Source organism: Leptosomus discolor, chromosome 10, assembly GCF_034619465.1.
Source record: "Leptosomus discolor isolate bLepDis1 chromosome 10, bLepDis1.hap2, whole genome shotgun sequence".
In the NCBI taxonomy this organism is placed as follows: domain Eukaryota; kingdom Metazoa; phylum Chordata; class Aves; order Leptosomiformes; family Leptosomidae; genus Leptosomus; species Leptosomus discolor.
Window position 1 is genome coordinate 19,513,087 of NC_141400.1, and position 16,760 is coordinate 19,529,846.

Here is a 16,760-nt window from a genome sequence, read left to right on the forward strand (position 1 = left end):
TACAATTATTTCTAGTTCGTTATTCCAATAGCTGACTGACTGCTGTAAAAAGAACGTGATGTTGCAGACCATAAAAAAGTCAGAGGTAACAGTCGTGTCATTCTGGGGACCCCATGGGGAAATTTCAGCCAAAGTTCTCCTTAGGTTATTTTTTTTTAAACATTATCTCGTGGAAGAAAAGCATCGCTTTGTATAAAGCAACATTTAAACATCAGAAACATTTAATACTGGTTACAACATCCGGCCAAGAAAGAGAATCTCCGTCGCTAGTTTGTCTGTTGGCCTCTTCCCCGTCCCCCCCCCTGCACCCCCCGCGATTCCCTCTCCCCAGGAGAAAGAGCATAAATAAATTTTGGAGCCCAGTGGCATTAACAAGCTTTTTACAAAACAAACCAACCCCCGTTCTTCCTCTGGCAGCATCCAGAGTTCGACTGTGACATGAAAAAGAAGAAGTTGTTGTTTACAAATCCTCGCAGCGCGAGAACTGCAGATCTCGGCGAGAGCCTCCTCGGTCGAAGCCAGCCTGGACGAGCTGCTGCGTCCTCTTGTGAAGCTCGGAACTGGCGAGAGCATCGCGCGCTGCTCGAAGCAGTTCTTCCTCCCCTCCCCCAGGACCAGTTACAGCTCGCCGCTGCGGCAGAAACTGGTAAAAAAACGCCCGTCTTCAGCTTTTGCTAAAATCTTTGCTTTTCCGTGGTTGAAATCGCAGGCTTACCCGATTTCTCTTTTTTCCTTTCTTTAGCCTTTTTTATAAAGGACCACGTGGGAGAGGAAAAGCTCCCAGCTGTTTGTGCCGGCGCACACGGAGGCGCTGCAGCTCAGCGAGCAGTTCGGTTTGTTGCTTCCAGGAGAAAAGAGCCAGAACAAGTTGTCTTCCACTTTTGTTTCCAGAGAGGGGAAAAAAGTCCACGTCTACGGCCTCTGACATTTTAAAGTAGTATCTGGGCAACGTAGGGAGAATGAGTGCTTGCTACAGCTGCCAGCAAAGGGAGGTCGCTGGATTCAATCCTAAAAGGAAGCAGAAGAGCCACATTGAGTCGAACCCGCAACGCAGCCGGGCCCCACGCGAGCGGCAGGAACCGCGCTGCCCGCTCGAGCCCAAGCCGCGGGCGAACACCGCTCCGAGCGGCAGGACGCTCTCCAAGGAGGGCCAAAGCCCCTGGTGCTCCTCTCCTCACACGCCCCAACCCCCAGATTATCTCTAACCCCCCCCCCGGGACGTGCCTGCCCGCGCCGATGGGCGACAGCTCTGCGCCGTTGACGCTGCCTTCGCTCCTCCCTGCCTGCGCTGGGTCTGGGTTTGGGTTCCCCCCGCCCCGCCAAGAGCCAACAAACTGGTGAGAAAGCAGATGGAGGGAGGAAAACCAGCAGATTCCTTCCTGCCCTCCCAAGTAAAAGGAGCAATCACTGGGAGACAAAGCGCGGGAGCAGAGGACGAGGCTAAACTGCTGCTGCAGCCCCCAAGGCTGCAGCTGCTCCCCAGCTCCACACGCGCTCCGTATGCCGGCGGGCTCACCCGGTGCTCCTCCACACCACGAGATATTCAGAGCCTTCCTATAAACACCCCCGAAATAGCTTCTCTGCCTCTGCCCCACACCCACAGAGAGGTCTCATGTGCCTTCACAGGGTGTTTTCTGCCACATAGGGCAAGCCAGCCTGGGGGAATCGGGTGCCCCACGTCATTCAGCGATGACTGACCAACTAAGGAAGGAGGCTGACAAGCTCTGGAGTGCTCAGCCCATCCTCCTGCCCAGAGGGAAGAGAGAAAGGCTGAGGGGATCCTTGGGATTGAGCAGTGGCCAAGGAGAAGCCTGTGGCCACAGGTGATTTCTGCCAAATACGGTCCCAGTCCCACGCAGGAATCCGTTTCGCTCAGAACAAGCCCAGGCGGAGGATTTGGCACCAGGGAAGCCCGGGCAGCTCTGCTCGGAGGGAGTTTGTCATCGTACCCCAGCACCACGCCCAGCTCCTTGACGTGAACTCTCATCTGGCCCTTGAGATACTCGGACAGCATCTTGCTTTTGAAATAGAGCTCCTGCAGCCGATCTTCCAGGTGCATAACACACTAGAAAGCAAAGGGAGTCGTGTCAGGGAGACCGCGCCGCAGCCAAACCGCACCCAGCCTCAGAGCGGAACAGCCCGGATCCCAAACGTCTCCTGCCTTTTCCGTGGCCCTGTCTACGGGAAGGATTAGTAAGATATTCACTGGCAAGGCTCTCACTTTTGAGCAAGAGCCTTGGCTTGCACCTTAAATCAGAATTAATGAGACAGCTGTCTCGATCACAGAGCAGCATTTAAATGGACAGCTCAAACAGCCACATCAGGCTGAAATTGTGGCTATGGATAAACAAACCAGGCAGAACCTTACACCCTCTTATCCTACACATTGAAAGGATGTTTGAAGACACACCGCTCTCTCAGTTGTCGCGCATACTCACAAAGTTTGGAGATAAATGGTGCTTGTAAAGCTGAAGAGTGGAATGAAGCAGGTTGGAGATGAGACTTGAGACTAACACTTCTTTTCCCAGCTTATTATCAATCATCCGTCTCTGGCTACTGGCCACTTGCACCGTCCACTTGTCTGTGTCTGCAATAATGCAGACGGCTTCTGCGATCGGCTCATCCAGAACAGGATGCTAGAAACAACAAGTGAAGAGCAGAGCCCTGAGAATGACCCGTGACAGACGTTCTTTCACAAAACCTCGCCAGCCTGGATGGCAGGGGTGGCATCCTAGACACCCCCTCATCTAAAACGCAGTAACATCCGCGGAGAATCACGTTCCAGCTATCAAACCCAGAACTGCACTGTAAGCAAGGCACAGCCTTAGAAGGATAGTCGCGATTTTACATTTGCTTCGAGGCTTGAAAGCGTTTCCCTGGCTGACAATTACATCTTTTGATAAGTGATGCAACAGAGTTCTGACACACCTAAAGTGTATTTTAAACCCCTAAAAGTGAAAGTACCACGTATCCAACTTGCTGTTCAGCATGGCTGCGTTAACCAGGTCAGTTTTACTCCCAGTTGTCACTGGTTTCCCTCTATGGGAGAGCCAGCAGAGGGAGTCAGGCACCAAGCCTGCGCCCAGCTCCTCCATTCCTTCCAAGCAGCGTTTCACCTCTCTAAAGCCATGGAGGCTTTAAAAAAAGGAGAATCTGGAACCCCGCTGGCCTTCCCCGACACATTTTCGGGGCTGGACTGTAAGGAAGCACCTCCTTCCAAGGAGTCCCACGGGCAGAGGGTGCAGTCATTACTTCACTTGAGGATAAGCTTACAAAACCCTGCTTGGCCCTTGCGTATCCTCTCAGTCTTTGACTGTTGCAGTCGAAGTCCAAGCCTGCTGCTGGCCGGGCACCGCTCTGGGGCTGTATTTCAGCCAAACGCGTCCCGCAGCAGCAGCCACCTCACGCTGCTGTCAGCTCCACCAATGGCTTCAACATTCGGCCTAAACCACAAGGGCTGGAGAGAGCGCCAGGGAGGGAACCCCTGCAGCCGGGCTGGGCGCGAGGGAAGGGGATGGGAACGGAGGAACGGCCGCAGGACGGGGGGCTGTGCCGTCTGCGCGAGGTGTGACACACGCCGTTACCTCGGGGGACGTTTCGGAGGCTCCCAGGGGAGCGCTCGGCTTGCTCGCACAGTCCGTGCGCGCATCTTTCCCCAATGCCTCGGGGGAAGAGTCGCACCCCGCCACGACAGCCTGCCCTCCCCTCCTCTCCTGGTGGCTACATAAGGGGTAGGAAACACCACGGCTTCCCAGTCACGCCCCAGTTCATCTAGGGAAAAGCTGCTGTGGAGGAGAGATGATTTCCAACACATGTGAGAAGTCCAAGCCCCCTCAGGACAAGAACCTTTCCATCAGCTTCTCCTCCTCCGATGAAGCCGGCACTATCGGGCACTTCGACTACCGCCCTAAACCAGGAGTGCTGCCCCGAAAATACTGGGCATTCCCACCGGCGTCGCCGCAGGGAACACGTTCTGCCCCGCATGCAGCGGCACGTCGGTCAGGCGCGCAGCAAGGGGAGGGAGCAAAGGGGAAGCTTCGGCACGACCACTGCAGCCAGAGCATCCCACCCTGCGGGCACGCGACCATCAGCGCGGCTGCAGGAGACGGTAATTTCTCTGCGCCTCAGCGCAGAGATCCGTCTTCGCAAGGGCACGAGCCTCGCAGCTGGCTCAGCCTAAGCTCTCGTGCTCCAGATCTGCAGTGAAATACCCACATTTTTCAGACACGGTAATTAAGAGAGGAGGAAAAAATTGGTGACCTGGGACTGCAGAAACCTGAAGAGAGCTGCGACAGTAAATATTTCCACCTCCAGCAGGTTTGTACATTCAAAAACATTTGCCCTTCCCTACTGTGACAAATACCTTTACCAAATATAGCTTAATTACCTGCACAGCATGAGACAAATCTGACACCAAACAGTGCCTCAGCTTTTCATCGCTTCCTATTCCTTGCAGAACAAAGTCAGGGACGTAAGATGAACAGTAACCACCTAGTAAGGATCTTCCGAAATTGGCAATACTGGGCTGCACAGAGTTCACTTCAACTAGTTTTGACCTGCAAGAAAGGAATATCAAAGAGATGTACGACAGTAAACAACACATTCAGCTTACAGAGAGGGTGAATTCTCACATTTATCATCTCTTCTAACTTCCATTCAAGCACGTTTTAAAAAAGAAAGAGTTTAAAGTCAGCTTTGGCAGTCAGTCCATTGTGGAAGAAAAGGAAACGAGCCAAGATCACAATGCACAATTAGTATTTTTTTCCCAGACCACTGATCTCTCTCTATTCTTTCACAACCAGCAAGATCAAGAGACACTTTTCCAGCCCCTGATGCCAAGTCAGGCTTCGTTCCTCCAAACTTGTGACAGGAGAAGAGACTGCTGAACAGCACTTACCCAGGAAAAGGAATCTCGTATTCTTCTGCCCAGTCTTCTTGCTCTCCTCCATAATAGTTACTGCTTGGTCTAGTTAGATCATGACCTGTATCCTCACTTTCGCTGTCACCCAGGGCACTATCTGAACTCTCGTTTCTTGGAATGTCCCAATCGATTCCTGGGGCGACTTTTTTCTCTCTGTTTTCTCTGTCCCCATGGGGGACGTGGATAGAGATTTTCTCTCTTTGGTCCTGCTCATTAAAGCAGTTTTTGTAGATCTCTTGTCGAACAGAGTCCACGAATTTACAAAACTCGCTCGGTGGTTTGCTAGTCTTTGTACACAGCTTTTTAGAAAACTCTAAACTACTGTTGTGAGCAAGAAGGTCTGTAGCTGCCTGCCCTGGAATATCATCAATAGTCCGGGTTTCAACTGAACTGTCATCAGTAAAATACTCGTCAAACAGACTCATGCTCTCAGCATTGTACGTCGTTGGATTCCAGCTCTGGTGCTCACCAGCAACCTGAGGAAAGGGTTCAGCTGTCCCACAGTCTCTATTTTGGTCCTCAACAGTTTGTTTAGCTTCACAGTTCTGAGCAGCAGACACTCCTTCCTCCGTGGCTGGCGGGCTGTGGTGCCTCGCCATTTGCTCCGCTACCGCCTGACTTCGGAGTTCGATGTCCGAATCGGGCGACATGGAATCTCCGATGAGGAAAGTCACCTTCGTCTGAGCTTCGGCAGCGCTGCAAGGGAACGCCTCGCAGAAGAGCTTATCCGGCGGCTTCTTCTCCACCGCGATACCGGGGGACCTCGTTACGCCGACCACCTGTCCGCCCGACTCCAGCGCCTCTTCACTCCTCCACGCGTCTGCCGCGGGCTGCAAACCAGATTCCATCACCGCACGTTGCTCTGGGGAAGCGGACCCCGTGCACACCACGCTCTCCAGTTTTGTGTCCAGGCAGGGTCGCGGTTGCTTAACATCGACAGCATCTTCCTGGCAGTCGTCAGGAACAATAGTTCTGTTCTCATCTGAGGAAGATTCCAGCTCTACCTTGGGAGTGTTTTGTGCGTCTTCTCTCTCTTGCTGGGAACCCCCTTCTATGTTCTGCGCGAGGGAAATCGGACACTTGCAATATTTACAGCTACAGTTCGGAGTTCTTGTTTCTTCAGACTCCGTCGGTAGCAAGTTGCCCCTGTTCTTGTGCACGGTGACGAGCACGTACTCGGATTCTTCTACTTCTCCTTTCTCCAGCGTGGTGGTTATAACAGTTCCAGGCATGACAATGGCTTCATCTTCCCCATTCTCTAGAAGATGCGTCTCTTGAAGTTCAGAGCATCTGATGAAGTAAGTAAGGAAATAAAGCAACCTCTGTACCAGGTCATGCCTTTTGCCAACCACAACTGTTTTTGCTAATCTCACGGGTGATCCAATAGCCCCATACAGGTCACCTAGAACAGGAAATAAACCAGACAATTATTTTGCATCTTTAAAATAAATTATTCTTCTAACAGCCAACCGTTGCGGCCGGTTCTCGAAGGCCAGGTCTACAACAGAAAAATACCGAAGCAGAAGAGTGAGGACAGCTATGCTAGTATTTCGTTTTCAATACAGAGAATCCCAGAGATGCTCTTGGTATCGTGTGTAAGGTCACACGCTGGTCAGGGCGACATCTGCGCACACACATTAGGGACTATCTGCACCACCGCACTTCAGTGCCCAGCTCTGGAGGCTCGTCTCCTCTGCTCCTTATATAGCCATGGCAGAAGGAGGCATCTGCTCCGAATTACAAGGAGAAACAAACGTACGCCAAGAACGAGGGCAAAAAGTGACAGCGGGGGGTGCACAGCTGAAGCCAATCTTCTTCTCCTCCCTCCCCTGGAGCTCTCCTGGGGGTTGGATGGGTTGTTTCGACTGTACTCCAGATTCCCCTGGGGAGAGGCCTGGGCATGTGTGGCTCGGGGGGCATCAGGGCACTGCAGGAATGCAGGGATGGGGAGACAAGGGATGCAAGAGGCCTCAAACCTAACCACAGGAGAACCTCGAGTCCCATGAGCTCTGAAATCAACTCTTCTTGCCAACTGCCTACACCGGAACAGGGCAACCTTGCAGAACCTTCTGTCCCCTAACCAAATCCCACAAGGGTTTGCGTGCAAAGCAGGACAATCTGACCAGAGAGTAGGAAGCTCCTCTCCTCTCCTCAGCAATCAGAAGACAGCACAACTAGCTACTTGATTGACCAGGCTTGGAGACCTTACCCAGGGGTTGCTGTGTCACAACCTCCCGTACTGTGTCGTTCCTTTGCCTGTTTATCGAGGGCACCTTCGTTTCTCATCAAAAGATGGGTTTCCTTGATTTGCTCTTTCCAAACCAGGCTTACTGACAGCAGCATTCCAAAACCAAAAAGTGATTCTCCTTAGAGCAGGAGGACCAGAGGAGGACTGGAATCCCCCATCATCACCAGGGCAGGCGACCTTCAGAGACCTGCCACAGCTGACTACAGAGGGCTTTACTTTTTGGCTGCTATTTTATAATTGAGAATGCCTTAAGAAATTAGAGCACATATAAAAAAGCCACAGCGACCACCTCTAAGCTTGACACACACACTTCTGTCTCGTTTTGAATAGAAAAAAAAAATTATCTTGGGGCCGGGGGGGAAGTAGCAAGGATCCACAAAAACCACCGCGTGCATACCCACTTTTATAAAGCTGCTGGATGGTTTAGAGACGTTTGCACGTACCGAGCTGTGCCCACAGCGGGTTGTATGGATGAGTTTTGGCCAGCATGTCCACACTCTGGGAAGAATGCTTCTCCAGGAAGATCCTTATAGGCGGCTGCCCGTTCGGCATGACGGTAGGGACCCAGGCCAAGTGGTTAGTCAGGACTGCCGTCAGTAAAGCTGGTAAAAACCTGAAAGCAAAATGTTCAACATCAGGTTTTTTTCCAGGTACGCACTCAGGATGTTAAACTGGCAGCAGTTCCACAGTCTATATGGACCCAGGATTGCAGACACAACCTAACGAAGTAGGCAGAGCTCATCCCTTCAGTCTTGGTTCCCCGGGGAGAGAGGGGAGGGCTGTACCCTCCCTCCCTCCCCTGCAAAGCTCTTTTTTAGAATATATACTTAAAGCAAAATGAAATATTTTAAACTTGGGGCATCTCCGTTCCTCTGTTTGGCAATAATTATGAGACTTCCTATTTTGCAAGCTTTACGTTGTAAAACATCTCAAAACCACCTCACTGTAAGAGAACGGTGGCACCGCATGGCCTCTGTACTCCAAGGGGGAGAGCCCAAACCCTTAAGATCTGTGACTGTTGGTGAGAAGGAAGGCTATTGCTACCAAACCTGTACAACAGCTATGTGCTGTGTTCATTCATCTAACAATTTCAGCACATGTGGCTGCTCCTTTTCAACAATAAAAGCCCCCAAAGTGCCGCAGCTCACCCAGAAAGGCTGCGTCCTTACACTGGCAAAACACTTTCCACTAGCTAAGCAAGTAAGGTGAAAAACCTTTCTGAAAAACGTTAACTATGTGATTGATTTGAAACCATAGCGCACGGTTTCTGCTCGGCGGAGGGAGGACTTTCCTTCCCAGCCCCCTTCCCTGGCAGGAGGAGGGTGCAGCGGCGCAGCCCAAGAGCCGCCCGCACGCCGACAGATGGAGCTGGCGGCCGCCGCAGCAGCCTTGGTGCCTGGGGAGGAAAATACTGAAACGCCACCGAGCCTGGAAATACTGCTGTTGGAAGAGTTCACAAGCATCAGGAACCCAACAGCTTCAATGCAGCCATTTCCTCACGGGAGAGAGCCAAAGGAGGCAAGCAGATCTAAAACGGGGCTGAAAAGGACATGGGGCTTGATTTTCCTCTTGCTTCCATCCGTGTCAATCTCACTGTATTTAGAACAAAGCAAGCAAACCAAACCAACGACCACTGAAATGGAACCAAGGTGTACAGGGCTCGGAATGGCAGGGACCACAGGGGATAATCCCAGGAAAAAGCTTCCACAGCAGCTGGAATCAAAGAAAAATTTTTTTTCAAAGAAGATACACCTGAACCCCTCACAACTCCCCGCAGCTTCTCCCACTGCACTGAGGCAGAAGGCGGCCCATGCCGCCTGCTCACTGTCACCTTTCCCTCCGGGGGAGAGAAAAGATGACCAAGTTGGTGGCAAAGGTGGAAGACGGTGAGCAGCAGCCTCTTCCCCTGCGACCGCCCCTTCCCCACCCTGCGGAGAGCAGCTTCCCCGGAGCTAACAGCTGGTTTTTCAGTGCCGTTCCCACTCGAGCCTCACATGTTTGTGCTCGTTTTAGGACTTCAGCGGAGCCAAACGCTTTAAAAACTTCCCCTATTTGTGCCCTGGGGAAAGAGGATGAAGTGTTGACAAAAGAGTAAATTTATCAGATCCTCCCGAGTTTATCAAGAACGTTCTCTTTCTCAATTTTTAACAACCGCTCACGGCTTTGTCCCGAGGGCAGAAGGGTGAGCACTAATGAAACGCATGGTTCTGTAGTGGCATTTTACACAAGTCAGGTTTAAGAGCAATTTGCGGTCAGACAGTATTACAGACACGGCTCTTGCTGAATGTCTAACCTTGCCCATCATATGATAACTGATTCTGAAAAGTAGATTAATGCGTTTCATAAGGTATGTTCACCCCCTTCCAGACATACACACCCATCACGCGCTTCCTATGGACGTGTTTCAAACGTTTAGCCTCTACCAAGACTGAGAGGACTGTGGGGAAGGAGGCATTTAATGAGATACTTCCTTGGGCCCTTTTTGCTTTAAAAAGAAGGTATTCGCAGATGGCCTTTTGGCTCCTTGATTACCAGGATTTTAAAATAACTGGTTCAAAAATAGGTTTGAAATACAAAGGCATAAACAAATGCGTAATTTAAAAAACTAAAATCCACCATACTGGTTTTTAGAAGCATTTTCCATCAAGAAAGTGAATTCCTTCATGAAGCGATGGCAAAGCTGGTTCTTTTCTGGCGTCCCCGACATCATAGTAAGCCAGACAGGCTCCCCAATCCGTGGCATCGTGTAGAGATTGCAAATAGTCGTTCTAGAAAACAAAACCAAAAAAATCCAGAAGACTAAACCAAAAAAACGAAAGCCAGAGATCCCCACTTGAAGAATTTACTGCAACATTTAGTTCCAGCTGTCATTTCTATCAGAAACCAAATTTCTCTCATCAACCATTATCCCAACCATGTTGTTCATTAAACAGCACGAATCCACCCCTCCACCCGGGAGAGCTGAGCCTCGCACGTTCTTTATTCCTCCACCTGAACCGACCCCAAACACAGGAACATCGGCTGTCGGAAGGCAAGAGCTGCCCTGTTCCGAATGGAGAAGAAATGAAGGATTTTTTCGTTGTTATCTCCTGCTTTCTCTCCGTTTCACTCAAAACATGTAAATCCTCCACGGTTCTGCTTGATTTATGACTAGGGCAAGTTCAGGTGTATCCGACTGACAAAAATACCTTAACTTCCTTCTTGCTTTACAAAAACTAATGTGTCTCCAGGCCAAACCCACCAAAGCGTGGATTTGTAGAGCAGAGGACCAGCTTACTTGTTTAGCTTTAAACACAGCGTGCAAGAGTCAAAGACACCCCATGGTTTCAAGGATTATGCACCTACCCACATCCTTTTCGACTGCAGAGGACAGTAAATGTATGAGTAAAACTTCGGTTCTGCAGTAAAGCACCAGATTAAAACCCCTCAAATTACTGTTAAACTCCTCTAAAATCTAAACTAAATTACAGCTTGAAGTACAATGCCTATGGTATGACACTATGGGAACCTGTATTTTTATCACAGTCAAAACATAAGCCTGAAAAAACACTAAACAACGAAGGAAATGACTGATCAATTCAAGTCTCTCCCCACCTAATGCACTACTTTTTCTAGAAGAGACATTTTTGTTTTACAAGACAAAGATTTACGTTATCCCATTACCCCTCCGTACCACCCCTGATTTATAAAGAACGTCTCTGGATATATTGGTCTAAAACTTTATAGACACTTCCAGAAGTAAAGCAACGGCTGTGCACATCAGGCAGGCAAAACACACTCGAGCAGCAGCTGCCAAATCTTCCGTGGCTTAGTGTTTAAAGTGAAACTCCCTAGGAAGCGAGGGCCCGGCGTGTCAGCTGCAGAGCAGCATGCGACGGCGCCGGGACGAGGGGCTCTCGGGGAGGAAGGAGTTATTCCCTGGTTATTCGGCAGAGAAGAAAGCAGCTGTGCCGTGACAAGACCCCCAGAGCAGCTCCCCAAAGGGTGGCAAAGGTGACCAAAGTCACCTGGACCGCTCAAGAAGAAAGGGGGCGGGGGGGCGGGGGCATTTTCTGCCTTATTTTTTATTAGTAGCTTTCATGAAATGCCAAATCCATCCTCTACATTCCCAAGAGGCAAAATCAGCCCCGTCTTCCTCAAAGGTTTGATTTCCAGACCCCCCGCTGCCACAAGCACGGTGGGAAAGGCAAAAGACAGTCAAATGGGCTGGAGAGGGGGAAAGTCAAGTCACCTCTGAGCCTCCCAGACCCATGGCACCCGGGGGTGCTGTTGGCTGGGTCAGGGTAGAGCAGCCTTGGGGCTGCTCTGAGTTCCCCTCTGCCGCTGGTCCTCTCTCGGGAGGAAAGCACGGCCCGGTGGCGGCAGGCACTGCCGTCCTGCCAGGCGAGAGGCGCTGGGGCAGCCCCTCGAGGACGCCGGCACTGCCACGCCACGGGGGGAACCGGAGGGTCTCCGGCAGCACGGCACTCCCAGGGCACTGGGATTTCGTGGCTTGGCAGCAGCCAGTTGGGACTAGAGGTGGGGTTATGAAGGGAAATTCGCTTTCTGTTCACAGCCCAGTCACGGGAGTGGATGTTAGAGAGGCCCGAAGAAAGGGAGAAACCCCAAGTCCAGGGACTTCAAAGCTCAAGGAGTTTCAAAGCTCAAAAGAAGTATCGAAACTTACAGACACCCCGCCCCCCCCGGACACAGCTGACCTTAGAAGCTGAAGATAAATTTCACAACTTAATGTAAAACACAGCTTCTTTCTCCTTCACATGCAAACTAACCCAAGCCAAGCCTCTCGCAGCTCGGCTGTTTTGAAAAAAAGAAACTGCTTCTCTACTAAAACCAACATATTAAAATATTTGTTTTCGTTGAAAAGATAGACCGAGTCTTGTGATTCGTTATTTACTATTCTGGTAACCCTGGCTGCATCTGCAACTGATAGTGTTTCCTCAGAGAGAGATCAGATTGCCCTGGCCGGTGGCCAGCAGGCATGTGACTGCGGCGCAGGGAACCCTCCATGCCAGCGCAGGCAGCAACGGCACAGAAACCAAGGGCAAGGATTCACCGCTTCCCAGCTCTGCAAACGTGGGGGGAAACGCTCCCCCTCCACTTAGTAAAGAACAAACCCAAAGAAATAAAAAACAAAACAAAACAAAAACAACCCCCAAAACATAAAACACCCAAAACACTCCAGGGAAGTTCACAGGATTTAAACAATAACAACCACCAAAAATCAAAGGGGGCCACCTGCAGCAAGCGGCCCCCTCCCCTCCGCCAGCCGCCCCAGCATCGCACAGCGAGGGAAAGTTCGTTAACGAGAGGCCGTTCTTTTGAGGGTTCCAGTAGAGTTGAAATGGTTTCTATTTGGAAATGCTGCTGGGAGGCTGAACTCCAACCTGGAGGTTACGGGTACCGAGGGGTGCAGCAGGTGGAGGGGCTGGGGGAGCTCCTCAGGAAACGCCTTCGCATCTACCGGCGGCTGGAAACCAAACAAAGCACGGCCCAGCCAAAAGAAAACGAAGACAGGAGCGAAACCCCTTCCTGCAAACCCCCTGGGGGCTGCGGGCGCAGATGGCACCGAGGCGAGCGGCCCGGCCGCCGGCACGGCCGCAGGGCAGGCGTTGGGCTGCTCCCTTCTTCCTGCTTCACCTGCGCCCAAACACCCCCCCCAAACCTTCCCGGCCTTTGTCCCGGATGTCAGTGCCGGTCCGAGACATCTTTCCCCGGTGCCGTACGCACCAAAGGAGCCAGATGGTTCCTGGTGGGTGAGAGCATCCCTCTGCAGCCCCCTTCCTCCCCAGGGGAAATGCCTCCGACCCTCAGCACGGCGCTGCGAGAGCCGCTCTGCTAATGAAGAGCTGCAATATAATGGCAGAGCTTCGCGTCTCTTTAGGGATTGTTTCAAAAAAGAAAAAAAAAAAGGTTTATAAAACTTAATTCACTGGCGTTCACTCCCTTATCCTCGTTCCTTCCTTCCAAAGATGATTTTTTCCTTAAAAAGGAAAAACCAAACGAAGGCAGTAAGTGCTGCCATGAGTGCAGGAGCGGGGCTTCCCCCACGCAGGGAGCCTGGGCGATGCCCGTGCTGGCACAGGGGCCAGCCCGCGCCGCGGAGCAACCTGCACCGCTCGGTTCACAGCAGCGTTAAGCCGCTTAAAAATTACTGCCATAAAATAAGATCAAACCTGGCTGCCAGAAAGCAGAGAGGTGTTTCCTTGGGCCTGGCGCTCCGTGGTTCCTCGCCAGGCTGCGTATTTGCCACACAGGTATTAGTCAGACGCATAATCTGTGTTATCAATGTGCTGCATTGGCCTCGGGGACCGGGGGAGTCGAAATGTTTATGCAAGCGCAGTAGCTTATTTCGCAAGTCATGTGCCTGCACAGCTGACATCCAAAGAGAGTTTTAAGCCTCTAAGTCAAGTGTTAATAGCTAAATCCATCAGTGCTTTAGAAAATTAAAAATTGCTGTAAAGTGAATAACGATGGAAGGGTAGGCCTGGAGCTGGGCACCCAACGGACGGCAAACTTAACAGCATCCATTTGCAGAAGCAGCCTGGGCCTTTCGGGGAAAGCAGCTTTGTTATTCCCAGGATGAGGCGGCAGAAGCACAGGAAAGGGGCTGTTTCGCTCTCGCCTTTTCTCCCCCTCAAGCCCCAGGACCGGCAGGTAAATGCCTGGCTGACCCTGCGGCCAGCCCCTTACAATAACCCTGCTGCAGGCGATCAGGCTTACCTACAGCCATGGCACCTTCCCTGCAGAGGGGGACCCTTGGGGGGCTATGGGGACCACCAGCACACTCCCTCCTCTAATCCGCATGGCAGCATGTAGCTGGTCCCCCACGCCCCAGTGATTTGAGGTTATTCTCATTACCAGCTACACTTGAAAACCTTTGAAATTCTGTTTTGGTGTTGTTTTTTTTTGTTATTTAAAAAAAAACTCCTTAAAAAAAGGACTGCAATGAGTTAAAAACCAGAGCAGGATTATGTTTTAGAAACACCAACCTACTGAAGTCAGCACCCTTCTTCCCTCCAGCAGAATTTGCTAAGAGGGCAGGAATCAACACAAGTCTCAGGTTCACCAAAGGACTCGGGCTCCTGACTTCCCCGTGACTTCAGTGGGAAAGCAGACGCCTAAAGAGATAATAGTGGCCTAAATGGGTTTGCTGAACCTGTGCCAAAGCATCTTTGCATCCAGCCTTCAGTATTTAAATACGCCCTTTTTTTTTCCCCCCTCTTTCTTACCAGACACATTCTGCATTGCTTTGAAAAGCAAGCGGCTCTTGCACGTTACAGGAATGCTTGGCTCGATGGCAGCACCCGGTGCTGCCCCAAGACACCACGGAGTTGCGAGGACCTTGTGCAGCACCGGCCCGGGCTGGGGGCACCGGCTGGCGCGTCCCTGAGCGCTCTCGCTTAATAAAAAAAAAGAACCAGAATTGCCAAAGTCTGCTGCCTCAGGAAAGCGATTTATAGGAAATTAAACTGGATTTAATTTACCTCGTCACACTATTAAAGAGTAATATTTATATCGCCATGGAAACCCCCGCATAAAACTGGTAGTTGGACACATGCTTCCAGCGTCGGTTACGCAAGGGCCATGTCATGGGAACGACCGCGTCCGGCGGCGGCGCGGGAGGGTGACAACCCGCCGATGTCCGCTGGGACGTTATTTCCCTCCTCAGCCTGACAAGAGCAGCCTTCCTCGTCCCATCCCAGCTCAGCACCGCTGAGCTTCCCTCCCGGGAGGGAAAAGCCAGCAAGGGGGACGCGGCCTGCGTTCTTGGGGTTATTTTTCCTGCGTTTCACTCGGTATACGCGCCCCTCCCCACCGCTCTGGAACTGTTTAACTTGGAAGGACAAAGGAGAACAGGCAAAGTCCGTTGAACCAAGCTTTGGGGGGGAACGTTTTGGGGGAAGTTTTGGGAAAACGGCTGGGGAGGTGGCGTTGTGGGGTGGGTGGGGGGCAACGCAGAGAAATGGCTCTGGGTGAGAGCGGGGAGGAGAGGCAGAGCAGAGCTGGGGGGAGCGGAGGAACCACCGCGGCTGCTCAGAGTTGCCGAACTCGTCTCGGGCCCCTGGGCAGGATCGGCGGCTCCCAGCAGTCACGAGCTCCCTCTGCTCCTTCTCTTGGCACTGCTCATCCCATCCACCTCTCACCGCAGGCCCACGTGCTCGCTCTTCCCTGCCTCCTGTCCCTACCGAACACAGCCTCTGTCCTTCCTCACAACTGCCCAGAGGTGAGGTTCTGAAAAATAAAATAAAAATAAATTAAAAATACACTGTGCCTTCATCCCGCAACACCACCTAATCCATGGCATTCAGGTAAGTGGAGCTGTAAAAAAACGAGTGAGCCCTCAGGATCCTTCACTGTTCAGTAAAACACATCCTGATGTCAGGGTTTTCTTTTCACAACATCAGAGCACTGTCTTCTAGAACGTCTTTAAAAAGCAGCTCTAGGCTGGTTGTAAAAGGAAGCACCCTGCCACTCCCATCTGAGAGGAGATGAATCACTTGAAACAGATGGATTTCATCTTAATTCCCTCCCCATGACTTAAACTACGGAAAGAAAATACAGCGAAATGCCAGGGATATGCTTATCAGCGTTACTTTGTGTATTCACTGCTGAGCAGAGATGCTCTGCAGGTACCGATAGCGAGAGACGACAGGATGGCACTTTACTGTGTGGAAAAGACGGTCCTTCTTCTTAGGAGCTCTTACCTGAAACGCCTTTAGAGCGGAATACAGAGCACAGTGAAAGCCTTGCTCTGCTCACACATCAGGCAAACACACACCAGAGGATTTCCCTAACGTGGCTGTGCAATTCTCTCAGTGGGTCGTAAAAGATGGCTTAAGAGATTGTTGGGGGCTTCAATACCACCTAAAGCACAGAAACCCTCGGTCACCTGCGTCCTGTTCACATCCAGGCCTGACAGATACACACACTTGGCAAAATCTAGAAACACAAACGGATTGTCATGGCTTGCTGTCACCAGTACCTTTTTGGTAACTGCTTTTGCAGAAGACTTCGGACATTGTGAGTTATTTATCCTGCACCAAGATCCTTCTAAAACAGACTTGAGTGCTTTTGAAGAAACAGACACAAAAGATAGGAGATGAACTGCTCACCTGAATTCATTAAGAGCATCAACAATTCTGTTATATGCCAAACTCCGCTGACTGGCATCAGCTGATCTACGACTCATTTTCATAGCCTTGAAAACAATCATTAAACAGATAAGTAACACATAGCTACAGAAGCACAGAAAATGGAAAACAGAGTCATGTGTTTGACTTTATCTTTCATGCAAGCAGTCATGCAAATATTTTTTTTTTTTAAGTGATAAAACGATGGTACAAGTGCCAGCTTTCGTGTCTGAGGAGAGACAGGTGAGGCACACGCATTTGCAGCCTCTGCGTCTTCTGTGCTTTTCACCATTCAAGGCATAAAAGGGGTCGAAGTTTTCACTGCAGCAGCAGAGTAACCACTAAGCATTTCCTAGGCAAAAGATCTGAAGCAAATCTAACCACATGTTTGAAACTTTGATCTTTGAAAATTTCCTACACATCAGAATCAGGGGGTTAAAAAAAGAAAGAGGAAAAAAGC

General features: G+C 51.0%; 1 protein-coding gene across 1 annotated transcript in view; it reads right to left on the minus strand.

The window, feature by feature from the left end:
* Window positions 1–318: 318 nt before the first annotated feature.
* Window positions 319–16,760, minus strand: part of FNIP1 (folliculin interacting protein 1) — a 66,548-nt gene continuing 50,106 nt past the window's right edge. Inside the window, exons 11-18 of the mRNA XM_086471282.1 lie at window positions 16,283–16,368; window positions 9,791–9,937; window positions 7,613–7,782; window positions 4,898–6,323; window positions 4,388–4,556; window positions 2,439–2,636; window positions 1,950–2,065; window positions 319–1,008 (exon numbers count right to left, since the gene is read on the minus strand). Of these exons, the coding sequence (XP_086327408.1) occupies window positions 930–1,008; window positions 1,950–2,065; window positions 2,439–2,636; window positions 4,388–4,556; window positions 4,898–6,323; window positions 7,613–7,782; window positions 9,791–9,937; window positions 16,283–16,368 (2,391 nt within the window). The 3' untranslated portion in view covers window positions 319–929. The remainder of the gene's footprint in view (window positions 1,009–1,949; window positions 2,066–2,438; window positions 2,637–4,387; window positions 4,557–4,897; window positions 6,324–7,612; window positions 7,783–9,790; window positions 9,938–16,282; window positions 16,369–16,760) is intronic.